Source organism: Malaya genurostris, chromosome 3 (assembly GCF_030247185.1).
Source record: "Malaya genurostris strain Urasoe2022 chromosome 3, Malgen_1.1, whole genome shotgun sequence".
Taxonomy (NCBI): Eukaryota; Metazoa; Arthropoda; class Insecta; order Diptera; family Culicidae; genus Malaya; species Malaya genurostris.
This window is the reverse complement of record NC_080572.1, coordinates 179,354,802-179,381,041: the sequence shown is the minus strand read 5'-3', so window position 1 is coordinate 179,381,041 and position 26,240 is coordinate 179,354,802. Positions and strand designations below refer to the sequence as shown.

Below are 26,240 nucleotides of genomic sequence, written 5' to 3'. Positions count from 1 at the left end.
GGTTTGTCACTTCGGATAAAATGAAGTGTGTTGCGTTTTAAAGTTTTGATCACTGTTCCGGTACTCCGGAATCGGGAACTGAGAACCGATACACTTATCGGGAATCAAAGTTATTGGCAAACTTCAAATTGCATGAAACGTCGAGATTTAGTGTCATCTAAAAAAAAAAAATATTTCAAAGATCGACTTTCTGGGACTGCATTTTGAGACCCAGAAAGTCAATTTGGCGAACAAAAATTTTTTTTTTCAAGATGACACTAAATCTCGACGTTTCATGTAATTTTAAGACTTCTGGCATCAAAATTTTTTTCGATTTTGGAAATTTCATGTACATCTAGGGTTGGTCACTTCAGAGCGATTTTGTACGAAAATTAATGCATGTTTTCCTAAGTCAGAAATTGGGAATGGAAACTGAAGATTGAAGCTACACAACGTAATTAATGAATTGGGTAAAAACATAGGTCTCAAGGGAGTTCCGGTTTAGTCCCGCAGGTGCTGAAATTTTGGATTTTCGGTTGGTCACTTCTTATCTACTTTTTACGGAAACTAATGCATATTGTTCTAAACCACAAGTTGGGAATTGTAGCTGAAGGCTGAAGCTACACAACAGTATAGATAAGTCCGGGTTAGTCCTAGTCTCCTCTACTGAAAATTCTATGAAAACGATAGAAGAAAATCTAAAATTTTACAAAATATAGGGAAACAACTCCAACTGTCTGGAACAATCCAATAAGCAAACTATGGAATCTCACAGAGTATTCTGAAATGTCGTCAAAAATTCCTGAACACAGATAGAACATTATCAAAGCTTCCAGAATTGCTCAGAATACAATTCATTGAAAACTTGGGAAACATTCCAGAAAACCAACAAAATGTAATCGACATTTTTGGAAATTAAGGTCATTTGGACCGAACACTCTTAAAAAATCTTTTATAAGTCATAGAACACTCTAGAAGTATACCTATCCTATATCGGAATGGAACGGTAACGGAACAACTACATTAATTGTAAGCAATACATATGACGAAACACTTCGTCAAGTTCAGGGAACAACGATTTATTAATTTTTAGTTGGTTTTACGTAAAGCCGCCATAACTAAGTTCAGTTTTTGCAATGACTGAGCGGAAACATATATTGGGGAAGCCGAATGAATGAAAAACTAACAGAAAAGATGATTTATTGGAAAAAGATACGCTCAGAGACAGGACTCGAACCGGCGTTCTTATACATTCCGTGCATACGCGCTATCATTTCGCCACTCTGAATCTCGTTTCAGTCACTCTAAAACGCCAGTCAGACACAGTAGAACGTACATCGAACATGGTCTACATCCTGGCCGTCACCCGACCGATACCTTACATTCAAACATCTTCTCTGTCCATCAAACACTACAGTCTTCTCGCTTTATACCTATTTCTCCGATCAAGCATTGAGTAGGAGAGTGTATTTATAATCGCTTGTCACCTTCTTTAATAGTGCTAGTCGCTGCTCATAAAAGTAGTAACTTTTCATGTAATCGAAACAATATATTTTCTTCGGCTAAAAATTGCTTATTTCCTAAGTTTTATATAGGGTAAGGGCTCCCTATTTCATCTCATTTGTAAGAACGTTACCATAAAAACTTGACCGATTTTTTTAATATTTCTGCTTTATTCGGCTTGCTCCGTATTGGGAATTGATTCACATTCCTTGGAAATTAAAATAATATAAAAAATAAGCTAAAAACACTTCTGATATGTTCACTACTGTACTCCTAATTTCATCTCAAAGGTTTCATATTTATCCTATCAATAAATTAGTAATGGCGACAGCAATCAAACAAAATATGGCACTATTACACTCTCAGGTTCAAAATGTCAGAATTTTCCTTAAAAAAGGCCTAATGCCAACTATGACACAACACACGATATTTTTAGAAACAGTTTGTAATCATTTCGACGTTTAAAATGGGGCTACCACGTTTGGCATAAAGCCGTTTGGCATAATACCATTTGGCATAACGACATTTGGCATAATGGTTATTTGGCATAATGGTTAATTGGCATAGTGCTTATTTGGCATAATGGTCATTTGGCATAACAGTCATTAGGCATAACAGATGCTGCTTAATAGAAATTGTTCTAATTTACTGCATTTTTAAAGGTCTAATGCGCCTACGCCTCATCGCCTCTCGCTGCCGCTCGTTCGGACTTAACTAAGGGATAGCTCCTAGCTTAGGGTAATCCGGGCAAACGCCCGCAACTAGACAGAGGCCGGCGCTTCCGACAAATGGCTAGCATTTTGCCAAATGACCATTATGCCAAAAGACCATTATGCCAAATAACCGTTATGCCAAATAACCATTATGCCAAATAGCGTTATGCCAAACGGTATTATGCCAAATGACCTTATGCCAAACGGGCCGCCCCCGTTTAAAATTTTTTGGATCGTTTTCGTTACATTTCGTTTTAAATTTGAAATTTTACTGTGCAGTTAGTTTGGAGAACTTTAAAAAACAGAATTGTTACTATTTAGGCATTAGCCTTTCTAAAACAAAATGCAGAACCAGAGATGCCATCTATACAGATTTATCTGTATTGTATAGATTTTTGCGTTCGCATACTGATTTAAATCTGATTACAGATTTTTACAGATTTTCTAAATTTAATACAGATTTGTAAAGATTCATAAAATTCTCTCTGAGCATCTGTTAGTATTTGATTGCAGTACTTCTTTAAAAGTTTATTAATAAACGGATAAATCACATGTTAAAATGGATTTTTTTTGTGCAAATATTTGATGATGGACACTGATAAACATTTATAATAAAATTTTAAACCATTTTGACTGATTCATTTTATTAGTGAAAACAGATAGAGCAGATACATATTTTCTATGAAAATATCTGGCATCGCTGTGCACAGCCGATGAAACGCACACACTTAACAGTGCTATGGTGACGTAGAGCGGAAAGAAACCAGTACTACTACATTTGCCACAATGGTTATTTCATTAGTATTTAACACGCTCTTTCTGGTAATATTCGAAGCCGAAACAGTTTTATTGAAATATAAATATCAATAATATAATTAAACTAATGTCACGGATACCAAAAACATACTTTTTGATGATAATTTTAAGAAGAAAACAATTTTTGTTTTGTTACATTATGAAAACAAAGCGCAATCAAGTGAACTTAGTGAAAAATTTTCATCTCTTATTTTTGAAGACTTTTTTTGCTTGTCGGGTAATGTTTGAATTTTTCAATTGTTAATTAAACAAGTGGCAAGTGAACATTACCAATTATGAAGTCATCCAGCATTCAATAGGAGTGTAATTGTGCGAAATGGTGATCATGTTTTGAGATGAATCGATTGGTAGATATTCAGAAACATGACGAACTGTAAATTTTGAGACGAAAATGTGTCCTAAATTGAAAAGTGAGTTTATTTTAAATGAAAAAAAACGATCACCGAAGAATTTCAAACCATTTCTTCCAATGAGAAAGTGTGACAATAGCTTGAATAAACATTTTAAAACATTCTACAGTTTAGTTCACGTACGTTTTAAGATATTATTCATGTTCAAAGTAATGAGGTGAAGGGATGAGATGGAAATAAGAGCTCAGATGAAATAGGGAGCCGTTACCCTAACGCACAATTTGGTTTATTTAATATAACGGTCTCATACTCGGGTTCATTCCTGTATACTTCATCAATAAATTGTGTAAAATCAGGTTAGCTTTGGTCATTTGAGAAAGAAGTTATGACCAATTGTAAGAGTTCTCATGATACCGTATTCTTTTAAGATCTACCTTATCGTGGAATGTGTAAATTCATGTTTTTTATTCAAATCCTCTTTTTCAACATTGTGTTCAGTAGAAGGATACAGGATATGAACGCTAGTCGAGGTGACTTGCCATGTGATTCTGAATTTCCCCTAATAATTCTGTTCATAAGTTGGGTTTTATTCGATAGTCATCGATGACAAGAATGAAAAATATTTCGCGAACACATCCTTATCGTAAGTAAATCTGCCACAGAACTTGGACGCATGCTAACCCTCAGCAAACTATTCGTTTTACAGCGGGCCTCGCATCAGTTGTTTCCGTCATCATCAGCTGGTCGGAACTTGGTAAACATCCTGCAAAAGACTACCCCTACCGAGTGACGGTAGAGTGGGATGATCAACATGACTACCTCGAAATACTCACACGTATCGTAACGTAACGATGCCATTCGCCGCCTGTTGTTGGTTTTGTGGCACGAGTCGTACCGGGAGGGTGTGAAAATCTGGTTTTATTTGCCAAGGAAAACAAAAACATCACCGGCTGGTAGCGATTGCCGCACAGTTGCCGGGCTGCCGTCGGGATGTTTATACTTAAAAGATTTACCATTTTAGGATTTTCTGCATGAACCTCTGACTGGTGCTGACTCGGCTGACGCGGCTGTGTCGGATGCCAATGAATTATTAAACAGGTTGCTTTTCAGTCGGTTAGACGATTTTGCATTTCCTGCTATTATTCTGTGCCGAGCGTACGTTGAACCTTCATTTGATGGCAGGTGCTCCTGAATTGTTCCAGTTTAAGGTGTTGAATTCCAAAACATTCATCCGCATCCGTACTGTGCTGCCGCAAGCCACCAACAATCTGAAACTAACCCATCTTTAAGCTCTTCCCAACAAATTAACCCACTCTCATCCGACTTGGAAATTGATTGCCTCCGGGATGAAGATATCCCGGGAAGTAAGACTCTTCAAACTGTGGAGTGTTTTGCACTCAAAGTTTGTGTTCAAAAATCTTCACCGTCTTCGAGCTGCTTCCCCATTATCCCGCAAAACAAGACATAACAGAATCCTTCAGAAGCAACCATTTCCCGAGACACGGGCTCCGCTTTCCCTTGCCGTGGAAGAAGTTTGCGTTGTAGTGACTGGCTGAGGCCATGTGCCGAATCGAAATAACACGGCTGGCGCCGGGAAGTGGAAACTTTCCGTTGTCGTCGGTTGTCCTGTCGAAGCGGCAAGCGAACATGTTCTCATTTACAATTCATTGAATTTACATTCATAATTATGCTGCGCTCGGGCTAACTATTCGCTTTATCGCCTCCGGTCCACTCGAGAGTTGTGGCGGATAGGAACTCGGCCATGTTCCTATCCCGGTTCGGTGTGGAACGGACTTTCAACCGACTCAGCTAGGGGACTGTCGGACAGTCAGCAGTAGCTTTAGCGCATCGACGAGCTGCCAGCTCTACAAGAAAAGACGGAAATCTCCGCTCGTCAGCAATGAGCTGTAATAGAAGTGATTTTTTAAGTGCAGCTTTGGAAAAGTTTTCGGGGTTTTACAGGGCAATTTGTGGAAAGAATTAATTCGATTCAAGTTCGCATGAAAGTTTAATTTTGTTTTGTAGATTGTTTACGTGCATCGGATCATGCAGCGGATGGTTGTTTTGGTGGTTTGGTATTATTTTTTGAAAAAAAAAAAAAATCAAAACAAGCTTATTTCCATGTTCACTTTTCGTTAATCGTGTTGTAAAATGTTGAAAATTTTAGCTGCTTTGGTAATGTTTTGCTATCTGTTGTCTTTCTTGTATAGGAAGATTATGTCATGAAGATGTGAGAATCGACTTTTAAACTAAGAACCGAAGCATAGACCAAATCGAAATGCACAGTATGAAAGTGCGCTGTATTAAAAGCGTCATCATAACTGCAACCGCTCTATACTGACAGAACTCTGACGTTTTTAAACGACAACACAATCATATGATTCTGTTTTTTTGCTTCATTTCTGCTCGTTGTCAAATTTGTAAGCCAGGTTACCAGTTATGCAGTATTCAAGAAAGCTCCATAAAAAACTGTATTTTTCGTAGATTTTCTCAACTTTTTTTCGGCAATCATTTTTGAATGTGGTCAAGAATCTGTGTCAAAAGTTTAGCTTTGGAAGCAATCTACCATTTATACTATACTATTCGAAACAGTTCGTCGGGTACGTACTTTTGTCCACTCACATTTCCCGATAATGCACAGAGGGAAAAACCCCAGGAATTCCGCAAAGAAGTCAGGAACCATAGAAAAAGGAAACAAACAAGAGTGTAATGGCCCCACGAATCGCCATCCTGCTCGTTTTACCCCAAATGCCCGGCAGTTTTAGGGTTTTCTATAGTATTTGTTCTGTAACTTGAAAAGAAATCGAGTGCGGTCTACTGAAAGAGCATGATTTTATGTAAAAATGCCTGTAGAATCGAATGGAAGAGCCTACACTGGCAGCACGAAACGTTTTGGTGGCTATTTTATCAAATTTCCTATATTTCATGATATCTTATTGTAAATCGTCCTTAAATCTCGGTAAACCTTATTGGAAATTTACTAAATTTAGCTTATCTTATGAACAAAAGTCTGGAAACTCGAATGGAACAACCTTCACTGGCCGCACGAAACGTTTTAATGACTATTTTACCCCATTTCCTCCATTTTATGGTATTTTATTGTAAATCGGTCTTAAATCATGTTAAAACATATTGGAAGTTTACTAAATCTAGCTTATCTTATAGAAAAAAGTCTGTAGAATCGAATGGAAGAATCTACACTGGCCGCACGAAAAGTTTGGATGACTATTTTACCCAATTTCCTCCATTCTATGGTATTTTATTGAAAATCGGTCTTAAATCATGGTAAAACTTATTGGAAGTTCATTAAATCTAGCTTATCCTATAGAAAAAATATCCAGAATCAAATGGAAGAACCTACACTGGCCGCACGAAACGTTCTGGTGACTAGTTTACCCCAATTCCTCTATTTCATGATATCTTATTATAAATCGTCTTTAAATCTCGGTAAAACAGTCATCAAACGTTTCGTGCGGCCAGTGTATTTTCTTCCATTCGGTTCTAAGGATTTTTTTTCTATAAGATAAGCTAGATTTAATAAACTTTCAATAAGTTTTATCGAGATTTAAGAACGATTTACAATAAGATATCATAAAATAGAGGAATTGGGGTAAAATAGTCACCAGAACGTTTCGTGCGGCCAGTGTAGGTTCTTCCATTCGATTGTACAGACTTTTTTACATGATATAAGATAGTTTTCGTATGCTTTCAACGTGATTCGCTTAAGACTTAAGGGTGATTTAAATGAAAATTCCACATATTGGAGGATTTGGGGTAAAATAGCCACCAAAACATTTCGTGCGGCCAATATAAGTTCTGGCATTCGATTCTACAGACTTTTTACATAAGATAAACTAGTTCTAGTAAACTTCCAATAAGTTTTACCATGATTTAAGACCGATTTACAATAAAACACCATAAGATTGAGGAAATGGGGTAAAATAGTCATCAAAACGTTTCGTGCGGCCAGTGTAGGTTCTTCCATTCGATTCTCCAGATTTTTTACATAAGATAAGCTAGATTTAGCAAACTTGCAAGAAGTTTTACCAAGATTTAAGGACGATTTACAGTAAGGATCTCATGGAATGGAGGAATTGGGGTAAAATAGCCACCAAAACGTTTTGTGCGGCCAGTGTGGGCTCTTCTAATCGATTCTCCAGAATTTTTTGCATGAAATTAGGCTATTCCACTATTCCAGAATACCGCACTCGACTTCTTTTCAAGTTACAGAGCGAATGTTTTAGGAAACCCCAAAATTGCTGTTCATTTGGGGTGAAACGAGCAGGATTGCGATTCGTGCGGCCCTTGTAAACCATTGGATTCCTTGGACATTTTTACATAAGAAGTTTTGCTTTAGTTTGTTGACCTATCTCAATTAGTTCATGAGTTAAAGAATTCTTTGCGGGTTTTCATAGATTTTTTCCCACTGTGCAATGGCTGAACCGATCCTCATAAATTTAGATTCTAATGAAAGGACTTGTAGTAACATACAAAATTCTTAAATTTCACTTTGGGTTCAACTTCCAGTTTCGGAATTATAGTATGATTTGTCCAAGAATTGCAATTGCATGTGTTTTTCCATAAGTGACCAGAGTAAGAAGGAGCAATTTCCTTAAAATTTGTCCAAAAATCACTCCCGTTTTTAGATCTGGTTAGCTCCAAGTTTCCAGTTCCAGAAGTACCGAGACAGTAGTCCAGTAATGAAAGCTGGAACTTACTCCGAGTTTTCACTGAGCCGATCTTCACCAACTTATATTCAATACTGTGAATGGCAAGCGCTACCATGTAATGATTGACGATTGTTTCCAAAAATAGGAGAATTGGACATGCCTGACATGTTGTCTCAACAAGATGGTGCCACATGCCACACGGCACGCAAAAATGACCAAATTGAGAGCCGTTTTCGGTGAATAGTTTATCTGACGTTTTGGGCCCGTCAATTGTTATTTATTTATTTATTTATTTATCAATGTATACATGACGTAAGGCTATGCTTTTTAAATTGTCACTGCCGAAGATACATAGGATAGTATTGTAAATTATACACTAGTTTGTGAATGCTAATATTGCTAATATCTAATTATTAAAATAATTTAAACAGCCTTTCTTGAACATCGCTTCCGATGAAATACGTTTTAATACAGATGGCAATGAGTTCCAGTAAACCACACTCCGCACGAAAAACGTTCCTCCGTAACTTGATGTGTTATGTGTTGGTACAATCAAGTTTCCAGTTCTGTTGCTTTGAGAAAGAGTCAGTTTCGCTAAACCGGAAATTAGGTAACTTGTCATGTATAATTTTATGCAGAAATAAGCACGATCTCATGGGATAGAACTGAGAAAAAGGACATCCAATTAAGTTTTTCTGCAAGTGACGTACCAATGCGCGGCGATTTAAATTATACACATAACGAACACAGTCGTTAAGAGCAACTTCCAGTTTAGACATCATAGCTGCGCTCATATTTATGTAAAGAACGTCTCCGAAGATTGAATGCGGTAAGATGAGGCTTTTGAACAGATTCAATTTGATGTGTTGAGGCAAAGCGAATGTTGTTGATCTCAAAGTTCGAAGACAAGCATAAACTTTACCATAAAGAGTCGCAACAGCTCTGTCCCAATGAAGGCTAGCTTGAAAAATGAGCCCAAGGTTGTTAGCATAGTCCGTGACCTCAATAATATTTTGGTCGATAACTACTTCGGATAATGAGGTGTCTCGACGATGTACTCCGAATGGCACAAGCTTAGTTTTAGAAAAGTTAATACATAACGAGTTATCTTTAGCCCATCGCACCACTGCATGTATATCTTCCATCAACAACGCCAAAAGCACCGCATGCGTCATACCAGGTTTTGAAAATATCAATTGAACATCATCAGCAAACATCTGGACACCGCAGTTTTTCAAAACCTCAGGAAGATCGTTGATATACATTGAAAAAAGAAATGGGTCCAAGCACAGATCCTTGCGGGACACCAAAAACAACCGACACCCTTTCTGATGTAGAACCGTGGCAACACAAAAACTGCGTTCTCCCGGATAAATATGATTTTATCAATGCAACTGCCTGTTGATCGAAACCAGAGAGATAACGAAGTTTGCCGCATAAACGTAGATGTGAAATTGTATCGAAGGCCTTAGAGAAATCCAATAGCAGAAGCAATACTTGACTTTTTTTTTATCAACAGCTACAGCAATATCATCATAGACTTTGAGCAGAGCAGTTTTCACACTTTGACCTTGACGAAATCCAGCCTGCTTATCAGAGAGCAGACGATTACGATTTAAATGAGAAACAATTGGCGATTTCAGTAGTTTCTCGAAAGCTTTAGAAAGTCCACATACAATACTTATCGGTCTCAAGTTGTCGATCGTGTTTAAATGCTTTTTCTTGTTTACTGGTACTACTTTAGCCGATTTCCAGGCATTTGGAAAAGATGAGGACACAATTATTCTATTAAAGATGGACGATATGTGAGAAATGATGAGAGGAGTAATTATTTTCATAAATTTCCATGATAGTTGGTCAGACCCAACAGCATTCGATTTAATATCAAAAACGGCATTTACAACCTCATACTGCTGAAGACATTTAGACATTCGTTGGGTCGTAAATTACTCGAAGTTGTAGAATCGCTAAAATGCGTAAAGTGAGATGCAAAAGTGTTGTTTACTTAGTCAGGATCAAAGTTACATATGATCTCAAAATTCTGTCTTCCGAGGCCCAATGATTTAAGTTGCTTCCATATAACGTTAGTGGAGTTTCTGAAATCGAAGTGCGTATTACAGTAGTCCAATTTTGCTTGTCTTATGAGGCCAGTAACACGATTTCGCAGTACCTTGTAGATCATCCTTAATCTATCTTTCTGATCATCCGCAGCAAATTTCCAATCTCTATATGCTATGTCTCTTTCCATTATTTTTGCATTGATTTCAGTAGTAAACCACGTATTTTGTTGTTTACGTTGTTTAACAAATCGTAAAGGAATAACGGAATCATGGACATCGTTAATTTGTCTAGTGAAGAACTCGACCATGTGATCCGTTTCACTCATAGCATAGAACTGTGCCCAAGGAATCTGTTGTATGGTGATGCAAAAATCAGATCGTGTTTAGATAGACCCAGTACGCTCACTTGATTGAAAACACGTACCCGATCAGGTTCATTAGTCACTAACAAATCTAGTTGTGAACATCCGCCAGTATGGAAATAAGAGGGTTCCACTCCAATAACCTGCACTGAGAAGGTGTCGAAAACTGCCTGTAAATTGTCTCGTTATCTTCCATCGCACATGAAGTCCGTATTTAGATCCCCAACTAGGAAAATATGCTCGTACGAATAAAGAAGTTCTGACAATTCTGATTGCAAGAAGGCTGCAGCGGAACATTCAGGTGGATTATACATTGCTATCAATAGAATTTTATTATTGTCTACTACCACTTCGATTGCAAGACACTCTGTCGGATAACTCGACATGTCGGACACAACAGACGTAAAAAACCTGTTTAAACTGGATTTCTTCTTTGATGTACATGATTATTCCTCCTCCTCTTCTGTACAAACGATCATTTCGTAACATTTTATAACCAGGAATCTTTACTACATTGTTTGGTACAATCTCATTCAACCATGATTCCGTCAAACATGCAACAGTAACTTTCGATAATTCTAACATGTTCTTAATCTCATCAAATTTACTAAATCTTCGGGCACAGAGACTTTGAACATTAGCGTGACAAATATACAATTTATTTGGCCTTAAAGCCGAATCCATCACCGCCCTCGGTATTGTAAGTTGCGGAAGTGTGCGGTTCACATTATCAGACATCACGTTATAAAGCAGAAGCAATGTACATTTTTAGGTTGCTTAATTAAACTATTAGAACCATTTATACACTCATTATCAATCATTACAAACATCAAGCGAATTATAAAATAATACCATTAATAAAGGGTGATTTTTTAAGAGCTTGAGAACTTTTTTAAACAATAAAACGCATAAAATTTGCAAAATCTCATCGGTTCTTTATTTTAAACGTTAGATTGGTACATGACATTTACTTTTTGAAGATAATTTCATTTAAATGTTGACCGCGGCTGCGTCTTAGATGGTCCATTCGGAAAGTCCAATTTTGGGCAACTTTTTCGAGCATTTCGGCCGGAATAGCCCGAATTTCTTCGGAAATGTTGTCTTCCAAAGCTGGAATAGTTACTGGCTTATTTCTGTAGACTTTAGACTTGACGTAGCCCCACAAAAAATAGTCTAAAGGCGTCAAATCGCATGATCTTGGTGGCCAACTTACCGGTCCATTTCTTGAGATGAATTGTTCTCCGAAGTTTTCCCTCAAAATGGCCATAGAATCGCGAGCTGTGTGGCATGTAGCGCCATCTTGTTGAAACCACATGTCAACCAAGTTCAGTTCTTCCATTTTTGGCAACAAAAAGTTTGTTAGCATCGAACGATAGCGATCGCCATTCACTGTAACGTTGCGTCCAACAGCATCTTTGAAAAAATACGGTCCAATGATTCCACCAGCGTACAAACCACACCAAACAGTGCATTTTTCGGGATGCATGGGCAGTTCTTGAACGGCTTCTGGTTGCTCTTCACTCCAAATGCGGCAATTTTGCTTATTTACGTAGCCATTCAACCAGAAATGAGCCTCATCGCTGAACAAAATTTGTCGATAAAAAAGCGGATTTTCCGAATGGACCACCTAAGACGCAGCCGCGGTCAACATTTAAATGAAATTATCTTCAAAAAGTAAATGTCATGTACCAATCTAACGTTTAAAATAAAGAACCGATGAGATTTTGCAAATTTTATGCGTTTTATTGTTTAAAAAAGTTCTCAAGCTCTTAAAAAATCACCCTTTACAACTAAAGTGCACGAATGAAGTTGATTTAGATTTATTTAAGTTGCTCAACAGATAGAATAGCCATCGATGATCCCTCGGGTACTTTCTTCACGTATACAATACCAAGTTTTCTTGATACAGCTGCCAATCTATTTTCTCGACGAAGTTGAAGTGCAGCACGCTTAACGGTCCTAGCTTGCAAAGTAAGATTCTCATTGATGTAAATTCGACGATCCAAATCCATTCCAATACGTTTTAGGCTTGAATCTCGTTTCATTAGGTATTTCGCATAGAACTCATCTCTCAAACAAGCCATCGAAAATTGCAGAAGAATGAGACAACGATCACCTGTGGTCAACTTCCCCGATCTTAGGCGCTTGCACTCTATATTGCTAAGTTATTCAGCATCGAAACGAATAGCTTTGGAATATTTGTCAGATGATCATGAAGATTTTCATTGACAAGGTACGGTAAACCAGTAACGATCAATTTCGATCTGTTTTCAAGCCGATGAATATCCTCGGTACTAGTGTGAATAAGAGATTTGACTGTTTGAACGTCCGTTCTAAATGAATTTAGATCAGACGAGCATTTTAACTTTAGATCATCAATGTCACACTTGACTGTGTTAATTTGACTTTGGAGATCCTACTTTATACCATCAAGTTTCGCGTTCAAGTCCATTTTCAAAGAATCAATTTTAGAATTCGTTTCGTCGAAACGTTTGGTCAACATTTGCATAACAACTTCCAAGGTAATTTCAGTTGTACCATCAGACTTACCATCCTTCATCAATACCGAAGCAGTACCAGTATTACTTCGCAACCGCTTCATACTACGCTCGTCATTCGTCATCATCACAATAAAGAACAGTTGGATTTACAAATGGCGGTTACACAGTTTAGTTAGAATTATAACGAATATCGAAAACGAACGATCTGGTAGTGGTTAGTTCGAGAAAACACGTGACGAACAACCAGTAATATTTAGTTATCGGAGAAACACATTTACAGCCAACGGTATACACTTTAGTTGTTTGTTGCTACCGCATCTATTCACAACGTATAACCATTGGCATGGTTGACAATAATAATTGGTCGCCTAGATCGTTTGATGTAACACTTTTGGACTATTTCTTGTGGGCCATGTTAAGGTTCATGTCTACAAGAATGAACCAGCCACGATTGACGCACTGGAAGCCAATATTGAAGTATTTTTTTTGTAAAACACCGTCTGATATATTGGAGACAGTGTTCCAAAATTGGACCTTGTACATGGGTCATCTAAAGCGGAGCTGCGGCCAAGATCGATTGCATCAATTTTCTCACACTTTTTTTTGAAAATCAAATCCTCTTTACCTCTTGAAAAATCACCCTTCATAATGCGGTGAGTGTTGAAAATTTCAAATCTCCATTTTCATTAACTTTCTTCAAGACTGTGATTAAAATTGTTCCAATTGATAAATCTAGTTAGTTTATGGCCAAACAAACCGGCTTTGGCCATGCCGATCCCTAGTCTCCGGTTCCAGAAGTACTTTAAATTGTGATCAAACATTTGAAATCTGAACATAGTTCGATTTCTCATACATGGTACAACCGATATTTTGTAAGCTTAGCTTCAAATCAAAGGTCTTATGGTTTGATACGAATAAAAAAGTTTGTAATAAATTTGGACCGAATGCGACTTCCGGCTTAGGCATAATTAGAGAATCAGTGTTGAAAAATTCAAATTCGTTTTGTAAAGTGGCGACACAAAAAGCGTAAAACTTTTGAAACTGTGCTAAAACCTAAAAATACTGGATCAAATCTAAATTAATTTCTAAATTGAATCTTGCATCAATTGCTCATAATAGAGTAATTCCAAAATTCAAAAATTGTGTCCAAGACAAAGTTGGAGAAAATCGATATGGCGCTCTCAGCAAACCATACACTGAGAAGAGTGGAAAAATTTTTCAAGAACAAGAAAAAAATATTGAAAACAATAGTTTGTCTATGTATTTTCTTCTGATACTTTTGTTTCAATCGTGGAAAAACAGGAAAACGGCTCTCTCAGTCTTATAATACAAACGAATGTTGTTTACTATCCGACGTTTCGGCCTGTGGTGTAGGTCTTTTTCAAGGAAGATAAAGTCTATCGTTTATAGTCAATATGTTATTTTTGTTTTAAGCCCACTATTATACAAATTGAAATATTTGTGAATTTACATACATTTTCATGCACACATTTGAAGTTTACAATTGAATGGACAGTTACTTTGCAGTTTTTTAATTTTCATTATGTTTTGAAAGCAAAACTAAGGTTTTGTTTAAAATATAAAGTTCTTAAAAAATCAATGTTTACCAATTTAATTTTACATCTAACATGGTTTTAAATCTATTTGTTTTAATTCAACTGATATCTACTTCATGGTACAGTTACAAGTTACATCTAAAGCAACTTGAGGGCTTTTGTATAACATCACATCTCTGATGAAATAAAATGGCAATGTTTCAGATAGATCTTACAGATTAGAAGCAATAAACTTGCTCGTGGTGACCTTTATCCTGCTCGCAATTCCAGAGATATTTGTGCATGTAATTTAAAGAATTCGGTTTTTACTTTTTTATAAAGAAATCTTATCGGTGCCGAAGAAACGGTGTAAAATGCGCGATGAAATGAAAAATATATAAGCACTAGATTTCTTCAGAGACTGCTCAACAGATTGCAATAAACGTAGTCATAAATGTAAAACCTTACAGCCAGCACATAGCTGGCTATGAAATTCCAGATCCGATTTCCCGTTCACGAGTAAAATGGGGTAAAATGTGCAATGAAATTAATAAAACGTGCACAAAACACAAATGTAGAGACCACTGGGCTCATTTTCAGAAACTTTTATTCAAATGAGATGTCCCGTTGTCCCATTGCCTACATGGAAATTTGATCCGGATCCAACTTGCGGTATCCGAATAAAATGATGAAATGTGCATAAAAAGTGCACTAGATATTCTCAGGAAACTCTGGACCAATTATCGCAAGCCTTGATTCATAGTCTTATTGCTTGCTTATGTTCGCATCTGATTTCGGTGTTGGATTGACGGGGTTAAAAGTACAAAAGAATGTAAAAAAGCTACCAATTTTCTTGGATACCGCTGGGAAAAATTTGGTCTACTAAGATACAAATGAAACGTCTTGTGGCTCCATAGCCTGCTATTGAATTTCATCCAGATCCGACTCTGGGTTCTGGATTGACGCAGTAAAATCTGTACAAGAATGTAAAAAGGGCTATCGGTTTACTAAATCGATTTTAGAGTGCTAAGAAATTTAAATCGACATTTAACGCGACGAAAAAAAACTTCAAGAAACTGTGCTGAGAATTTTTCCAATAAAATATCTTCTAAGCTGATGGTCTTAAAAATTAGGAAATAGTTGCCAAATATCTGAAAACGAGCTTGCATCAATTACACAAATTTTATCAACTGTACCATTACCATAGTTACAACGCGAAAACTATGAAATGTACAAAAATGTCGTCTAGGAAGAGGTTATAGAAAATTGAGAGGACATTTTTAAAAAATATTTGAAAAAAATGGTGGATTGATATTTCAAGAATTAGAATACAAACTAATAAATACCATTTTAATTTTTGATGTGAAACACATCTTTATTTTCTATATAAGGATGCAAATCAGAAACTTAAAGAAAAGTACACGTAGAAATATGATCAGGTTTTAATCACTTACAGCTCAGTATATTTTGTATCAATTAAAAATATTATTTCATTATTTGATTGGAAATATTTCTAAGATTCGATTTGTATGTATCAAGCCACGTATTTTCTATTGTAAATGATTAAAATTTTGATTAGTAGCCAGCAGTGTCGTATTTTGTCTGCTAAAAATCTCCGGCATATCGGATTTCCCTGCCATAAACGACGGTTTTGAAGGAGTAAGCGAGATATCAAAGGGAAAGCATCGCTCTGATTGGTCAAACGATGCAAAAGCGAAGCTGTTGGAAGTACGTGAATCTATAAATAGAAGCAAAATTATAGCTAACGTTTCAGTCCTACGCGTAGCGAGGTTGTACTTGACAGCAAGACAAAAAGTGCCGTAAAACGATTTGAAGATTTAATTAATATGCTCTGATCTTGTGTCATGCAAGCTCGGATGAAATTCCATGTAATGTCGTTTCGCCTGAGAAATTGATATCTAGCCCAGGGTAAATTTTGAGTGGTTAAGATTAATTTCTAATTTATATAAGATGAACTCGATTAATAGTGAGAAAAAGTTTATCGCTTCTACCGAAATCGCAAAATGGTAGTAATGGGAGAGAAACGCTATAAAAATAACTTCTTGCGTACAAAACTTGAACGCAAGCTTGGCGAAAAATAATTTGTGTAATTTTGTCGTCTATAAAACAAACAATGTTCGGTGTTGGTTCCTAATCAAGATCAATCTAGGACTCTCGTGCAACTGCGGATTCAAAAGTGTGACGATTGATTGAACTGTTCGATTGTAGATCATTAGAAATTTTTGCTGCCTTGTTCCACATCAATGGCTCGAACAACCCCATGGGGCTGATCCTTGTAGTTTTTTTGGTTCGTAAAAATAGCATTAAACGTATTTTTAGCGTATTTTACCAGAATGTCGGCTTGCTTTCCTTAATTTTTTTAGACACCATTTAATAAAATAATAGTTATTGAGTGACACAGAATTGAATATATTGCATTTAAAATACAGACGAGCAATTCGAAAAGTGTAAAACTAGTCATCAGATTTCACATACTTCGATTTAGATGCAACTTTGCACGCATATCTAATACGACAAACTATTTACTTTTTACGGATTTATAGATCGATCCGACTCAAAACAAACTTTTAAAACAGGCGAATGATTTTTGTATGCACTGTTTTCATGCGTTTGGCGAAACCAATTCCCTCTTACGTGGCTTTCAATCACGAGGGAATTGTTCACCTAAGAAAACTTGCAAGCCACGTGACAATACTGTCAGCAAAGCGCTCAATATGACAAGCCTTGAGAGAAACTGGTCTGGAAGACATCGAAACCCAATTACAATCAAGTTTTTTCTTCGTCGGCCCAGAACAACATCAATACTTTGGACCCACAAACCAATAACAACACAATGCTCTAATAGCAATCAATATATGTACATCAAGGTCTGCTCCAGCTAACATCGATGACTCGAAAATAAAACCCAGCCCCATAACGATGTTACCACCAACAACTGATTGTCAGGAATTAATGGATGACGGTGAGAATAGTGCACCATCGTCACTCACTCATCCAATCCACTGAGTAGTAACGAGAGCCTCTTTCTCTCAAAGAGCCCGATCAGATGAAATTATCAAAATTGTATCAAATTTTGATATTATAAATATCACAAAACGTATCTGAATTTGATATAAATTAGCCATGGATAGTTGTTGATATATCAAGATTTCATATTTTCTCCTTAATTCAACATAAACTGTTGTCTATCGTCGCCATTAGCTCAAGAAATCAAATCAACGAGTACTTACTGTAAACTTTGAATGGTCCGACGACGTGCTGCCCGTTGGTGTAGCTGGACATGGTTCCGTTGACCTCACCGTTCACCATATAGTTGTTGTTGTTGATGTATCCGTTGTTGGCGATGCAGCCGTTGCTGAGACCGTTGCCGGCTAGGACCCCGTTTGCACTGCTGTAGTAATTGCCGAGTCCGGCAGCGGCAGCGGCCGCAACAGCTGCCGCCGAAGGACTTGTTGCTGCAGCCACCGCGGCAAGCTGAAGTTGTTGTTGGGTGGGGTGCTGCACTTGCTGCTGGGCGGGACCTTGGGGGCCTGCCATCAGTCCGGCACTGCTCAGTTTACCCGTCAGTGCCAGCCGGCTCGGTCCCATCAATCGTTGTCGCTTCAGTGGCCTTGGAGGGGAGCTGGGCTGCTGCTGGATAGGACCGAAAAGTGTCGATGCGTAATAACTGAAAGAATGTCGGAGAATGTAAGCAAAACAGTTAGTCAGTTAGCAGTTAGTACACAAAGGCGCCATTCTGGTGGAAAATTATTAATCAAATAAAGTGAAATGGCAGAATAAACAAACAATTAGAGGTGACGAAAGCTCAATGCGGTTCATTTCCGGACGGAAAGTTGACGATGGCGTCAGCAGAATTGTTTCCCCTCTCTAGTCACCAAGGAAAACGGTGTCAGTTTGCGACCGGGAAGTTCAAATGCTCAAATAATGACGATGTTAATGATGATGCCGATATAACGATAATGGTAACAAGTTTCACCATTCTTGGGAGGAAATGAAGCGAAACAATTTGGCTCATTTGTTCGTAGGAGGACGTCGAGACGCGGGATTCGTTTGGCCAGAGCAACATCTTTTGCTCGCTTCTGGTTCTGAATGCGAACGGGAAGATTGTTTTGTGAAGTGAGAGTCAATTCAATTACGGTATTTGGATAACTTTTATTCTTTTCTTACTTCTTTTCCGGGAACTTTGACTTATCTTGGCTGTCTCCAGCAATAAGGATGTAAGTATCACAGATGTTTTTCGGGACGGTGAGAGCAATGTCAAACAAAGTAATGTTTGTCATAGATTTCCCCCTGATTTGTATATCATTTGTTGAATAGCAAACAACTTACCAAACTCGGATGGGTTAGTGAAGTTTGAAGTGCTATTATCGTAAATAATATTGACAGACAGATTCCAAAATTAATCATTTTTATGTTTTATATTTATGTGTGTAGTATGGCCGATGAATTGAGAATATCATAAAAAAAATTTCACTTTTGTACTTGCAAGGAAACTGCAGCGAAGGGAAAAGCGACAGTATACGTGTCAAAATAATCAAATCAAAATAAAATTCAGTATATTATCAAATTCGGAAAAGAGACATAAACATAAACTAACGAAATTATTGTGATCGTAAAAACAATATATGAAACTATTTCTTCAAAATATTGTGCGCGAGATCATAATCGCTACCGCTGCTTTACATACACAATAGTGGAGACTATTATATAGATGTGTGTTCCCGCTCAGATAGCAAAAGTAGATATAAACAAAATCTCGAATCAGTTTCGTCAACAAAGTAGAAGAGAAGAAGAATAGACTTGTGATCGATTTGATATGTGTGTCTCTGTTGAATATGTTTCCGTAGATATAGGACTGTAAGTTGAATGCCGTAGTGACCAGGTACAGCGACGGGTTGGAGTCCCGTCTCTGCGGTAACATTTTCGCGGTTTTCATTGCATTCGCTTGTTAATTTTCAAATTTGGTTCCCCGTTAGATACTGATCATATTTAATATATGAAAAATTTGTTTGTAAGGATTATTTTGTCAATAAAATTTGATTTCAAAAACCAATGGCGAATATATTTTACAAACTTTGAAAACTAGAGAGAGCTGCAAGATACTCATTAAAAGATGACAAAGTTTAGTGTGTAATGAATATTAAAAAAAAACGTATAGATGTGATTGTCGCGTGAGCTGTTAGGATTACGTAGTAGTCGTCCTATAGTTGAAATTTGTGCATAAATGTGATCAGTAATAGTTTATAGTAAGTTTTTAATTTTTTTGACAAGACTGCAAACGAGCAACAGGTTGAAGGAAAGGGTGTAATAAATAAATGAATTTTTCAAACAAGTATCGCCCAGGGCAAGGGTTTTAATCTCTGAAATCTGAAAATCTGAAATCTCCGGCTCATCGTGAAGATACTCAACCAACTCAGCTACTCTGAAAAAACCAAAGTGGCTCAGCACCTCCATGGTAAGGAGTAGGTTGTAGGTACGAGTTTTTCTTCTGGACGATAATATGTAAAATAATTCTATAATGTCACTGTAAGGAAACGCGAATCCACCCGACGATGTTAATTGAACCCATTTGACTTTGTACTCGACTAGTTGTATTGTGGCTTTGTCTAATGTTTATAGGACCAAATAAGGACTTCTCCAGTAGTGTGCTCATTTTGCGGGAAAATACGTATCATGTAAACTGAGTAGATCCAAACTCAATTACTTGTAATGAATTATTTTCAGTCCAATTTGTGTGGAGCTTTTTAGATAGGTGGATATTTATTATCACTTACACGGACTACGGATCTGTAGACAAAATCTATGGAAATTGGATTTTTTTTACGGAAATCTACGGAGAACTACGGGACCAAGTCTTGTCTGACGAGCAAAAAAAAAAGCTTTCCACCGGGAGAGTTTTCGAGAAAAATCAATCAATGGAAATGGCACTACTAACTTCTGGCATCGCTGCACATAGCACGTGAAGTCTAAGTTTCAACTATTTGCAGTACGAGAGTTTATATCGTTTAGACATTGAATTGGTAATTGAATATAATACCTAATTGCGTTCGTTCGTGAGAAGGTTACCACTGGTATCTCTGCATATTTCGGCCTGTGGCGTGTAGCCGGTCACCTTCTCATAGAAGTTCTGTGTGTCATTTGCGCGGTATTGCTGTTTCTTCGCTTCGCGATCTTGGTCTTCCTGGTGGCGCTTTTTACTCCGGAAAACCGTGTTCTGTCTGTTCCGCGCCAGTCTGTATTATTCCTCGTTCGCTCTCGTGCGGTGTTGCAGCATCCTCGCCCTTGCTGCATTCTTCTCTTCGACCAACTGCTGTCATTCGCCGTCAACCCAGTCATTTCCTCGATTCGATAACCTCGTACCAAGTACGGTTGCAGCAGTGCTATTCACGGCGGACCTTATGTTCCTCCAACCGTCTTCAAGAGTCGCCGCGCCAAGCTGCTCTTCCGTTGGTAGCACTAGCTCCAGTTGTTGCGCGTATTCCTCTGCAGTACGAATGCTACGTAGCTGCTCGAGATTGAGTCAAGGCGTTCCTGTGCGACGTGTGTTGTGCACCGTCGATAGTTTTGAGCGCATACAAACCACAAATCAATGGTCTGAATCAATGTTGGCACTGCAGTAAGTGCGGACATTGATGACGTCTGAGAAGAATCGCCCGTCGATTTGATTTTCCGTATGTTGATCAGATGATCTCCAGGTGGCTTTGTGGATGTCTTTGCGGGGGTGAAAGGTGCTTCGAACTACCATTCCTCGGGAGGCTGCAAAGTATCGTTGACCGTTGTCGTTTGTTACCGCGTGCAGGATCTCCAGCTCGATCACGGGCCTGTACATTGCCTTCCGGCCTACCTGAGCATTCATGTCGCCGATGACGAGTTTTACATCCCGCCGTGGACAGCTGTCGTAGGTTCGTTCCAGTTGCGCGTAGAATGCTTCCTTCTCGTCATCGGGTCTCGTCTCATATCGGCAATGCACGTTGATTATGCTGTAATTGAAGAAACGGCCCTTGATCTTCAATACGCACATCCTATCACTGATTGGCTGCCACCCAATCGCGAGCTGACGCATCCTGCCCAACACTACAAATCCCGTTCCTAGAACGTTGATTGTGGCACAGCTCTGGTAGAAGGTAGCCGCTCGATGCCCACTTTTCCACACCTTCTGTCCCGTCCAATAAAGTTCCTGCAGTGCTACGACATCGAAGCCGCGGATTTGAAGCTCATCATTCCGCATTCGGTCGTATCCTGGAAAGCCAAGCGATTTGCAGTTCCATGTGCCAAGCTTCCAATCGTTTTAGTTCGTTGCGTAGGTCTTTGCCGATTATTCCGAGTCGTATTTCTTTCTTGATTGTTCGTAACTTCATGTTAGGCGGCATGTTAGGCCTGCACCAACCTCCTGTCTCGCCGGAGGGCCATCGTGTCAGCACTGCTTAGAGTCCCACACTGACATAAGGACGGTAATCAGCCGCTCCTAACATGGAGAACAGACGCTCGGGTTGGCTCGCTCTCTGTAAAGAGAAGGCATGCCCCATTCCCTGTCAGAATACGACCAAGCTCCCACCGGGGTTGGTTACCCGATCTTTACTATGGTTACTTGTACCCCAGCTGCCAGTACCAGAGGCTAAGGACCACATTGGGGCCTGAATTGCTCATTGTCCAGTCGTTTACCAACCAAAATCGATTTTCACTGGTTTGAATTCAAATGTAGTATATAAATGTAGTAGTATCAGGTGTACAACTTTGCTTCCGCCGTTTTACGATAGGTGGCTGTACCGGCTTAGGCTGCTCAAAATACATAGATGATAATGCCTTTAAAGTGAGTGTGTACAGTGCCTAACGAATTGTCATCGCCGTTTCAGTGACAGTTGTTCTTGTTTTCGTATTATTCACGCTCGAAAATGTCTGTTTATGAGCCCAATTCTCGCCATTTGCGGGAAGTTTTACTTTTCTGTTACAATTTGAAAAAAATGCAGCTGAAGCGCTTCGAGTGCTCTCAAAAACTTACGATGATGCTGCTCTGAGTAAAAGAACGTATCGGAAGTGGGTTCAACGTTTTAAAAATAGTGATTTCGATGTCGAAGACAAACATGGTGGTGGAAGAGAAAAAACCTTCAAAGAAGAACAATTGCTTGATGAAGATTCGTTCCAAACCCAAGAAGAGCTTGCCGAATCGTTGGGAGTGAGTCAGCAAGCCATTTTAAAACGTGTCAAGGCCCTAGGCATGACTCAGAAAGATGGAAACTGGGTGCCGTACGAGTTGAAACCGAGGGACATCGAACGCCGTCTATATGTATGTGAGCAACTGCTTCAAAGACAAAATCGTAAGGGGTTTTTACATCGAATCGTAACCGGCGATGAAAAGTGGGTACGATACGATAATCCTAAAGGCAGAAGACCATGGGGGAAGCCCGGGCAGCTACTTCATCGAAGGCAAAACCGAATATTCACGGCGCCAAGGTTATGATTTGTATTTGGTGGGATCAGCTCGGTGTGATTTACTACGAGCTCTTAAAACCGAATGAAACCATCACAGGAGATCGCTACCGAACGCAATTGATGCGCCTTAGTCGCGCGCTAAAAGAAAAGCGGCCACAATATCAAGAGCGACATGACAAAGTCATCCTCCAACACGACAATGCTCGGCCTCACGTCGCAAAAGTGGTAAAAAAGTACCTGAAACCCTGAAATGGGAAGTCATCTTATTGTTCTTTGATCAGATGGTAGAGTTTGAAGTCACCCGCAAATGATAGTTTGAAACATTTCAGTAAGAAATGCAGATCATTGAGGTAGAGTAAATATATGTACGGTCCTAAGTGACTTCCTTGAGGTACTCCAGAACTCACAGCAAACGGTGATGTTGTACAGTTTTCTATTTTTACCGACATCTCACGACCAGTAAGATATGAATGCATCCAATCCAGTAAAGAACCACCAAAGCAAAGTCTGTCAAGTTTAGCAATTGTTATTTGATGGTTTATTATATCAAATGCCGCTAAGAAATCAGTTAGATAGCGTCTACCTGTAGACGAGACTGCATGGATTGCATGATAAAAGATGTATAAGGTACTAAGTTAGTAGATGTTGACCGTTTAGGCATAAATCCGTGTTGATTTTCAGATATATAGTCATTGCACTTATGAGTTATGAAGTCGAGAACAATGATATCAAATAACTTGGAAACAGCACATAGGGAGGCTATTCCACGGTAATTTGTAATATCTGATTTGTTGCCTTTCTTAAAAACCGGGAAAATGTAAGATTTTTTCCAGAGGTCAGGAAATGTTCCCAACTGGAGGGATATGTTGAACAGCATTGTCAGTGGTGAGACGAGGCTATCCAAGCACTTTTTTAGTACTATTGCGTTTGTAGAGCTTTTTAATTTAAAGCATGCCTTACTTATCCTCTGTGGTCCAACAGAGGAACGAAGAGGAACCATGTTTATCGCTTTAGATACTTCGGTGCTGCTGAGGATTTCATAGAAGAAAACGCTACTGAAGTGCCTTTGAAATAGATTGCAGTTACCAGGCAAGGTGGATGATTTAACCTCTCCGAGCGACATATGAGTAGGCAGTCCTGTTTCTTCACGTTATTCATTAACATGACACCAAAAGCTTTTTGGGTTTTTCTTTAAATTACTTAGAACTCGAAGAAGGTGGGTGTTGTATAATGTAGAGTTGGCCGCTTCGTGAGTTTTTTCAAGACAGATCTCTTCGCTCTTTTTGATTGCTTAAGGGTTGGATTAGCCCAAGGAGGGTAAACTGGTTTATGGTATTTTCTTTTAGGTACAAAATGATCAATAGAATATGAAATTATATTTGTCACTGATGCAGCCGCATAGTTTCCATCATTATTTGATAAAATAGTTTCCTAGTTTAATGAAAATAGGAACTGATTAATTGCGTTGAAGTTAGCTTTCTTGTAATCGTAATTGTTAACGCTCTGATAAGCCCTTCCGTCTTGCAACACAAAATGTGATCCACAACCCGAAGATCACTTGGTCTCATTCACTCTTAATTAAATAGTACATTCGTTTCATTGCACTGATAACCAGGTAGTACTAGGCAAGATCGACTACCTTTCGGGATCGTTCGTTATCGATATATTCACCACTGGTACTATCGTATCGCATTCAATACGAGGCCAATATCAGTTATCATTAGCTACTGCACGTGTCATCACTGAACAAAGCTATTAGAATAAATTAGTGAACTCTGAAATATAGTTGGTTGAGTTTGAAATTCGAAGTCAGTTTTTTAGATTGATCTAGTGTCATCAAGGTTTTCGCCAACGGTCTCAGTAAGAACATTAACATTTTTGGTCCTTCGAACCGGATAGTTTAAACCGGTGGACCGTTGGGCGATCATTCGACAAAGAGTGACCTATTCAGTTTGGCATCGCGTCGGTTTGAACAATAGTGGCGTCAGTAAGACGACAAAAGACCACCATTTTGATAGTACTGCTACATCATTACGCTTTTTACCGCGTGGTATCGGAGTCTGCCAACTTGGAACCACGAGCTTCGGATGGATATACGGAATCTGGATCAGCGGAGAAATTCGACATAACAAAAGATTTGAAGGGAAGTACAAGCTTGCATGTGATCTGTGGTGGCGTCATGCATGAGACGTGCACCCGTGGAAAAAGGTGGTCATTTTCAATAAAAAATTATACAGATAAAACTTAGTTTTGCATGCGAATTTTGTGATCCCTGAGTTTGAGATTGACGGATGGTCTTGGTTCTGCTGGCATTATTTTGCTCGTTTGTTCGCTTGGTCGGTTCCCCTCGCTGCAGTCAAATTTATTGAGTTGTTTAATTTTCTGTCACCTCTGGGACGTCGAGTTGAATCGCGGATCGCGTCGAGTGAAACAAATTTGTGAATCTAAACTGTGAATTAAATTGTTACATTCTGAGTGCAGTGCAGTAGTGATATTGATTGCAATTGAATAGTTTGGGTGTGCTTGGTGCAACAATGTCCAGTGAATTAAAGGATTTGAAACGGCAGGAGAGACAGATACAAAGCACCTTCAATGGTGCCAAACAGTTTTTGCAAAAATTTAAGGCGGAGAAGCATACTAGTCAGATAGATAATCGTTTAGAGCTTCTGGAAACCGCGATGAAAAAATTCTACGTGGTTCGAAGAAAAATTGAGCTGTTAACTGACGAAGATGACGAGAAGGAAGCAAGCGATAGCAAGGAAACAGTTGAAGAACGTGCTGTTCGTTTGGAAACCCTCGCGGAAAGGCGAGAAATTGAACACTCTCAAATTATACAGAACGCCGAAGATCTCTACTGTGAGCTGAAATCGTTATTGCAAAGTTTGAAATCAGCTAACACACCTACACAAGTGCCCACTGACGTTGCACCTACTCCAATATTAACTACTACCAACTCGGTATCAAGAGTCAAGCTTCCCGATATTCGTCTACCTAGCTTTGGAGGCAAAACAAGTGACTAGGTCACATTTCGTGATATGTTTCAAAGTTTGATTCATCGCAACGATCAATTAAATGCAATCGATAAATTTTCGTATCTTCGATCATCGTTGATCGGCGAAGCGTTGCAAGAGATTTCGTCAATAGAAATGTCGGTAGTTAACTATCCAATTGCTTGGGATTTGTTGAAGAGACGTTATGAAAACCGAAAACTGATAGTCAAGGCTCATCTGGATGCGTTATTTGCTGTTGAACCGATGAAACGTGAAAACTACGAGGCGTTGAGTCATCTTATAGGCGAAT

The 26,240-nt window shown here is 38.5% G+C and overlaps 1 protein-coding gene across 1 annotated transcript in view; it reads right to left on the bottom strand.

Annotated features, from left to right (window-relative positions):
* Positions 1 to 26,240, bottom strand: part of LOC131439273 (uncharacterized) — a 270,667-nt gene that overhangs the window by 28,945 nt on the left and 215,482 nt on the right. Inside the window, exon 6 of the mRNA XM_058610087.1 lies at positions 17,741 to 18,177. Within this exon, the coding sequence (XP_058466070.1) occupies positions 17,741 to 18,177 (437 nt within the window). The remainder of the gene's footprint in view (positions 1 to 17,740; positions 18,178 to 26,240) is intronic.